This window comes from the organism of the source record quoted next, unplaced genomic scaffold (assembly GCF_019419815.1).
Source record: "Pyrus x bretschneideri cultivar Hongxiangsu unplaced genomic scaffold, Pyrus_bretschneideri_v1 Contig201, whole genome shotgun sequence".
In the NCBI taxonomy this organism is placed as follows: domain Eukaryota; kingdom Viridiplantae; phylum Streptophyta; class Magnoliopsida; order Rosales; family Rosaceae; genus Pyrus; species Pyrus x bretschneideri.
Genome location: NW_025999504.1, coordinates 465,574 through 473,723, shown reverse-complemented (window position 1 = coordinate 473,723; position 8,150 = coordinate 465,574). Strand labels below are relative to the sequence as shown.

The following is an 8,150-nucleotide window of genomic DNA, read 5'->3' as shown; positions in this document are numbered from 1 at the left end:
ATGCCCTTCTACTCTTCTTTTGGAGAAAATTTTAATTGTGATAAAAATACGAATGGTATACCACCTGTTTTTATATAAGTGATAAAAAAATTATTTTTTAAATTATTAATTTTTTAACACACATGTCCCACCATTTGTATAATAATCTCTCCTTCCGTAACTATCGTCCTCCTCCCCTCCAAAAACCTTATATAAACTCCTACAAACCAACACCTCATTCTCAGAGCCTCCTCGCCAAACTCCTTCTCTCTCCAGATATTCCAGTTTTCAAACAGCGCAGGAGAGAGAAACAGGAAGAGGAGGAGAGACAAGAACAATGGCTCTGACAAACCCAGCAACCCTGTCCTCCAAATCAATCTGCAACACTCACTCTCTCTCCCCTCCCACCCCTCAATCTCACCAACCCATTTTCTCCCCATTCGCTTCCAAGAAAAAGACACTCCACCCCATCTGCGCCGCCGACTCCGGTAAGTCTTCCGTCGTGGCCGAGAAGCCTCCCAAGTCGGCTTCGGCGCCCACGAAGCCTGTTTCCGGCAAATGGAGCTTGGACAGCTGGAAATCCAAGAAGGCCCTGCAGCTTCCGGAGTACCCAGATGTGAACGAGCTGGAGACGGTGCTCAAGACCATCGAGTCTTTTCCTCCGATTGTGTTCGCCGGAGAGGCCAGGCACTTGGAGGAGAAGCTAGCCGAGGCAGCCTTGGGCAACGCTTTTCTCTTGCAGGGCGGCGACTGCGCTGAGAGCTTCAAGGAGTTCAGCGCCAACAACATTAGGGACACCTTCAGAATTATGCTTCAGATGGGCGTTGTTCTGATGTTTGGAGGACAAATGCCTGTTATCAAGGTAGTGTTTTTGATGATTTCATCTGGGTTTTTGACAAATCTCTGATTTTTGTTTTACGATTTTAGGAGTCCGTTTGATAACCATTTCAGTTTTCGGTTTTGGTTTCAGTAACTGGAAACGAAATGGACATCAAACGTCTTTTAGTTTTTGTTTTGATTGATTTTGAAGGGTGTTGATGTGGCGTTTGTTGATTTAGGTAGGAAGAATGGCGGGCCAGTTCGCGAAGCCAAGATCAGCGGAGTTCGAGGAGAAGGATGGGGTAAAGTTGCCGGTTTACAAAGGGGATAACATCAATGGTGATGCTTTCGATGAGAAAAATAGAAGTCCAGACCCCCAGAGGTTGATAAGAGCTTATTCCCAGTCTGCGGCGACTTTGAACCTTCTTCGGGCCTTTGCCACTGGAGGGTATGCTGCTATGCAGAGGGTTACTCAATGGAATCTGGATTTCGCTGAGCACAGCGAGCAGGGAGATAGGTGTGCACTCAACCCACATTTTTAAACTATATATCCATATCAATGTTATTTTACAGGACTAAATGAAATGCTAGAAAATGTGCTTGAATATTTGAGCAAACCTATTAGATTTTTTGAAGAAAACTGGTACAAAAACGGAATTTGGACGCATAGGAATTTCAAAGATAAATCAAATTTGAATATCTGACTGGAGTGTCAATTCGCTTATTTGCATTGTTACTTTGATTCAACAGGTACCACGAACTGGCTAGCCGGGTCGACGAGGCCTTAGGGTTCATGAATGCTGCTGGACTTACAGTTGACCATCCTATCATGACAACAACTGATTTCTGGACATCCCACGAATGTCTGCATCTACCCTATGAGCAATCACTCACAAGATTGGATTCTACTTCCGGTCTGTACTATGATTGCTCCGCCCACATGCTTTGGGTTGGTGAGCGTACCCGGCAACTGGATGGTGCCCATGTAGAGTTCCTAAGAGGACTTGCCAATCCCATCGGCATCAAGGTAGGCTTTTGTAAACTCCCGGCTAATTTGAGTGTTATTAGTGGCTTCACATGGTGTGTGTACACTGATAGATCAAACTCGTCGTTGTTGAGTGACTAAATGTGTCAGTAATTTAAGCTGCGGGTTCATTTTTTCCGTAACGTTGTGTTAAATGGCTTAAAATGATATACTTGTGACGCAGGTAAGCAATAAAATGGACCCAAAAGATCTTGTTAACATCATCGAAATCCTGAACCCGAGTAACAAGCCAGGAAGGATCACAATCATTGCTAGAATGGGTGCTGAGAACATGAGAGTCAAGCTTCCTCATTTGATTAGGGCTGTCCGCCAAGCAGGGCAGATTGTGACATGGGTCTCTGATCCAATGCATGGAAACACTATCCAGGCACCCTGTGGACTCAAAACACGTCCATTTGATTCAATCTTGGTATAATTTCTCCACCTATCTCTTTTCGAAACATGAAACGGAAAAATCTCTTGGTATTTCCCTTTCTAATAGTTTGCTATAGGTAGTAGATTGACTGCTTAATCTTGTTGCACCACCTGCACATATAAATCAACGTACCAATACTGCAACTGCATATCCTTACAGTCGGCATCATTTTTCCATGCCATGTCGATTAGTATCTAAGAAAATGTCCGGTAGACTGAAAAGTGCTCATAATCCTGCGGTGGCAATTCATTGTTGCTAGCGTCTAGTGACTCAACCAATACGTCGGTTTTCTACTGGACGTAAAAGTTATTATCTGCAACATTGTATGCCTTGTGTATTCTACACCATTTAATCTTTGCCATGGTTGGTTTATTGTATTTGTTTGCAGGCCGAGGTGCGAGCATTCTTTGATGTGCACGAACAAGAAGGGAGCCACCCAGGAGGAATTCATTTGGAGATGACTGGGCAGAATGTGACAGAGTGCATTGGAGGCTCTCTAACAGTGACTTTGGACGATCTGAGCTCGCGATACCACACGCACTGCGACCCGAGGCTCAATGCTTCTCAGGCTCTTGAGCTATCCTTCATCATTGCAGAACGACTTAGGAAGAGAAGGATGGGAACTCAAAGTTTGCTCTCGTTGGGTGGCCTCTGAACAAAACTTCCGAAGTCCTCCCTGCGTTATTTCAAATGGTTCGGAAACTCGGTGTATTGGGTAGAAAATAAACTTGATGTATTACGAAACTCCCCACGTGAGTCATGATACATGTACAATTCCTCGGTCGCATTCAACGCTTTACATGTCATTCGTGTAATCAATTTTGTGAGAGGAATTATTATATGCAAGAATCTGTTCCTCATATAATCGATGTATACAACTCCTCACGTGACCTACTCATCTTATTGTTCGTTTTATTTTATTTTATTTTTCATTTTTTGGTGTAAGGTTTATGATTTTGTTGACTTCGTAGGCAAATAACAATCTTTCTAGATCTAGATATTAATTTAAAGACTAAAAGAACAATTAAGGTCAATCTTCACATTTTATCCGTTTATCGTATATCATGCAACTAGCATTTTAATTTTTTTATTTAATATTAAACACAAACAGTACTTAACAAAAATTGATCACATAATGTATAAATATCTGATAAAAAATGAGAATTCCTAAAATATTCACATTACCGGTCAAGGTATATTAAGTATTCGTCGAATGGTAAAGCTCGAGAATGCCGCTACCCCGTTTTTATTTGATAGGGGGAAAGATAATCATTCCTAAAAGAATTTTCATCCTTGTAATTGGACCAAAGTTTTGATATCTTGTAAACAATTTTATAGAAATCTGCACTGCACATGTACACTTGTGAAGTGCCTGCAGTGCCACGCATAATATAGTAAATTCAAAATACAGACAATTATACACACACGTGTTCTCTTTCTATCGGGGCAATGCTCTGATTTTCGTTTTCAATAATCCGATTTTTTTTTTTTATGCATTTAAGAAATATAGTTGCAGGTAATTACTCAAGAAAAAAATATAAAATATAAAACCGTGTACATCAATGAAATACATTGTTGAGTGAGCATTAGAAAATGTCGATCAAGTAAAGTAGCTCTCCCTGTACATGTATATGTTAGATTCCCTTGTCAATAAGCCGTGTAACAGTTAGTTGTCAAGACTCTGTTCCGAATCTTGTTTCAATTAAATCGAATTATTTTCTTCATTCAAAGATAATCGTTGCAAGAAATTATTTAGAAAAATATTTAACATCTGAAATTATTTATATCACTGAAATACCGTGCTAAGTTAGCTCTACAAAAATGTCTGTAACGTATAGTCACTCTATGAATATGTAATTAGATTTCTTGGTCGGTCATAGATGGAACCCTTCAAGACTTGAGAGATCTAGTAAATTTAGTTGGTGTGGCCACGAGGAGAAGAGGTGGATGAAGCCCCAACTAGTGGTCAACTTGAAACCCCCATATGTATAATTGCACATGATTCACGTGCCCATCTAATTATATATTCTGGATTTTTCGGCCTTATTGTAGATAGATTATTTAAGGATATTTGTTTTGGCTATCTAGCATTCACCCACAATTAAATGATTAAATAAACTACATTAACTATTACATGATGGTTCAGTGATTGAGGATAAATTCTAGGTCCGTATTTCACAAGGTACGTACTAGGTTCGATTTCTAGAGCTGATGAATTGCCCGATGGTGCCAGGAGGAGGTTGAAATGTCTTTCTGAGTCTTCCTTACCCATTAAAGAGTAGACCGCCGTGGCAAAACCAACACCTAATCTCCTTTTAAAAAAATAATAAGCACGCATTTATCTCAACATTATCCCCTCTAATGGTTTGTTATCATGTTCTACACTTACAATTTTCGATTTCATGTTCATTTTCTTGATGAAACAATCACATGACAAGGTAAAAAGGGCATATATATATATATATATATATATATATATATATATATTAGGGTAGAACATATCTACCTTTAAGGCATCTTCAATAGTATACAATCTGAGACCATCTACAAGGGAGCCGTCAAATACGTCAACTAAGACTAAAAGACATTAAGGTTTTCTTTCAAGAAAATTACATAATTGACATGACAGCTGAGTTATTTAATGTGTGCAGTCCATAATTCACCAACAGGTTACAACTTTTACCTATTTTAAATTTTCCTTTAAAAAAAAAAAAAAAACCGTAGATGTGGGACCAATATATATTAAAATGATAATTTTAACACACCTCTTAAATTAAAATTTTTTTTGACATCAACCTTCAGACAAAATATTAACAATTCATATTTAACATCTCCAATAAAGATGCTCTGAGTAGGCAAAATGTATTCTACTCCAAAGAACTAAACAAGCAAAGTAAGCAAAAATATATTGTATGATTCTCTTTCATCTTTTATTAAAAAAAGTAAATGGTAAAACTAAATTGTGGGACACATGAAATATTTTTTTTATTAAAAAAGATGTGAACTTGATAAATTTACTCATGTTACAGTACGCAAACATTGTACTCGACGCAAAAATTTGCCTATTGAGAACTGCCTATAACATTGGATCTGTTATAAAATCGATGATGTGTGTAGTGGAATAAAAGAAACAAGACACAAAATTTACGAGGTTCCTCTATAGTCAGTGTGACTGGAGTATGTCCTCGGAGCAGCAGTGGTGCTTCCATTATAATTTAGAATAATAAAAGTACAAAATAACTCTCTCTCTCTATTATCCACTCTCCTCTTCCTCTCTTTTCTTTCTTCCTCTTCTGTGAGCCTTGTGTCTTCTGCCTTATCTCATTTGTGTTGTGTGGGGTGTTGTATTTATATAGAAAGCATGAGTTGTATGAAGCAAGCTTCGGTAGATAGTGGAAGGGCAACTTGCCCATTATTTAATAATTTGAGTGGACATCCACTGTTATACAACACTCCCCCTTGGATGGCCACAAGTCTTCAATTGACTAATTAAAATCTTGATTTGTTTTGGATGCTCCCCTGATGAGTATCTCCCCCGGATTTTAAATCATTTAGGTTGATCATTGATCATTCTGCTTCAGTCTCTTAGCAAGAAGAGTTGTTGGGAGAAGTGTTTTACTTGTTGTTAACTTTCCACAGGCTTGTTCTTGAACTGGGTTGGAGGGCCTTCTGCTAGACTTCCTCCAAATGTCTGAATTTACTACTTTTATCTAGAGCTGAATTTGATTCAAGAGTGGTGGACACTTGATCTTGAATTGGACTTGTGATTTCTTCAAAGGTCGTCTAGGCTTGATCTTGAATGAAATTAGACCATGAGGAGCTTCATGTGGCAAGTGATCTTCGGCTCCATCGGGGATGAATCGGCATGTGTTTTGTTGTGCTTGTCTCCACACGCTTCAATGTATCATTTTCACTTGCCTTATATGTTCCCCTTGCAAAAGTGGTATTTTCCCTAGTTTTCCCATATGCAGGTGTGACATCTTCTCTTGTAATATTTGTCCCCTGATGCAGCAGTGGAATGCAACCCTTGCATTTGAATGGTCCTTCAGAACATTACTTCTCAGCAACTTATCATGCTTGGTAGCTTCAGTGTAAATAACCAACATCATATCACTAGTTGAAAATGAGTACTTGAGAGCAATGCAAGGTAAGCAACCAGGCAAAGGTTTCGGGCAATCAATTCCAAATCATGAGCTTGATTCCATGTGGCGACTGATTGCTCTCTTTCTCCTTATCCTGCAGGTGAGAACAAGGACAAAGGAAATGACAGGGGGATTTCATGATATAAGATACTCTTGCTCTCGTCCCTGATGATATGAGATAATCTTACTCTGGTGTGACTGGTTTTGAAGAGGTATTCTCGGAGAGGAAGAAAACTGGGTATTTCGAGATGCTTTGTTGAAGATGCATTCTCAGAGATGAGGAAGAGTTAGGTATTCTTGCAAGTTTACCTTGTTATGGAGAACGAAGGTCAACATATATAGAGATTTTTCAATATCAAGTAGTGGTGATGTGCCTTTATTCTTGTAAGCAACTGTGGTGTAATTAGAATAGTAAGATTTATGCGTTTTCAACTTTGTCAGATATCTTTGATAAAGTTGCACGCAATATCCGAAAAAACTAAGATTGCGTTTGAAAAATGCCAATGAACTTTATTCAGGAAAATCTGGCTTTTGAAATTCGGAGAGCGATGCCTCTTCAATCTCTGAACAAGTGGCTTTGTTGCCTCTTCTTTTATAGAGACATCAATTGTGTTCAAGAGTATGCTCAGAAAGTTGCTATCTGTAGAAATTTTCCCCTTCTTTCACTTCTGAGATTTTATTTGACCTCAATTTTCCTTCATCATTTCTGAAAATGGCTTGCCCATCTAACATTTGCTCAAATTTGAGTCTTAGGAGTGATACAAACGAGCAGCGTCAAGATAATATATGGTGCATGTCCTTCTTATCTTCTAATGGTCCTCTAAAGGTTGGGGACTCTGTGATGAAGAATAACATAACCACTACTGTGGTGGCTAGGAATCTTCTCATTCCAAAGGATAACAAAATCCTTTCAAAACGGTATGATGAGTCGGCCGTTCAAGACTCCTTGGCTCTCAGTGTTCAATGTGCGGGCTCTATATCCAATATGGGCCAACGCCTACTTGCTCGAACTCACCAAGTTGAATCATTGATGGCTGAGGTGGCAAGTCTTAAATAAGAGATCAGAGGGCTCAAGCACGAGAATAGAATGTTACACGTGCTTGCAAATAATTACTCGACGAGCATGAAAAGAGATCTCGACCAGCTACAAGAATCCAAAAGTCAGATTCAAAGTGATCACTAGAGGTTCGTTGCTAGATTTTGAAGGCAACTGATGCCTTCCCCTTCTGGTGTTTTGCTAAGTACTGGAGTGTCACATGATCAATCTCCAGTGCCTCCCCCTTCTGGGGTACTGCTGAGTACTAAGGATTCACATGTGCAACCTTTGTGAAGGTTTCATCCTGTTTGTTTGTTTTAACTCATGTGTATGTAATTTCTCGGAGATATTAATAGATAAGCTTTATTTCATTCAATGTATTGTGCCAAATACAATAAAGCATATACTTCACTAAGATGTGGTACTTCTGGACCAAATATCAATTTATCATTACCCTCACAAAGATAAATAATCATTCTTAGTGTCTACATCATTTGAGTATTTAACTCATAATCTTCAATCCATACGATTCTTTAATATCATAAACATCATGGATAAGATTCGTGTTGGTATATTGTTCGATCTGTAGTTCGAGACAATATTTTTCTCAACACTTTATACTCTTTCTAGACTCTTTGGGAGTTTCAATTTAATATCATCAACTATTGTAAGAGATTTTAGTATGTTGCAACAATATCATAATGATAATACTTA

General features: G+C 38.6%; 1 protein-coding gene across 1 annotated transcript; it reads left to right on the top strand.

Moving 5' to 3' along the window:
- Positions 1 to 208: 208 nt before the first annotated feature.
- Positions 209 to 3,190, top strand: LOC125477232 (phospho-2-dehydro-3-deoxyheptonate aldolase 2, chloroplastic-like). Its single transcript, XM_048584186.1, has 5 exons — positions 209 to 841; positions 1,038 to 1,315; positions 1,549 to 1,825; positions 2,007 to 2,252; positions 2,647 to 3,190. The coding sequence occupies exons 1-5, from the start codon at positions 317 to 319 to the stop codon at positions 2,911 to 2,913; spliced, it is 1,593 nt and encodes a 530-aa protein (XP_048440143.1). The 5' UTR covers positions 209 to 316; the 3' UTR covers positions 2,914 to 3,190.
- Positions 3,191 to 8,150: the final 4,960 nt, after the last annotated feature.

Bases quoted from the DNA above. Each gene is read 5' to 3' on its own strand.
- LOC125477232 (XM_048584186.1), top strand. From the start codon at position 317: ATGGCTCTGACAAACCCAGCAACCCTGTCCTCCAAATCAATCTGCAAC. The intron at 1,826-2,006 runs GTAGGCTTTTGT...CTTGTGACGCAG, and splicing joins CCAATCCCATCGGCATCAAG to GTAAGCAATAAAATGGACCC. The intron at 2,253-2,646 runs GTATAATTTCTC...ATTTGTTTGCAG, and splicing joins GTCCATTTGATTCAATCTTG to GCCGAGGTGCGAGCATTCTT.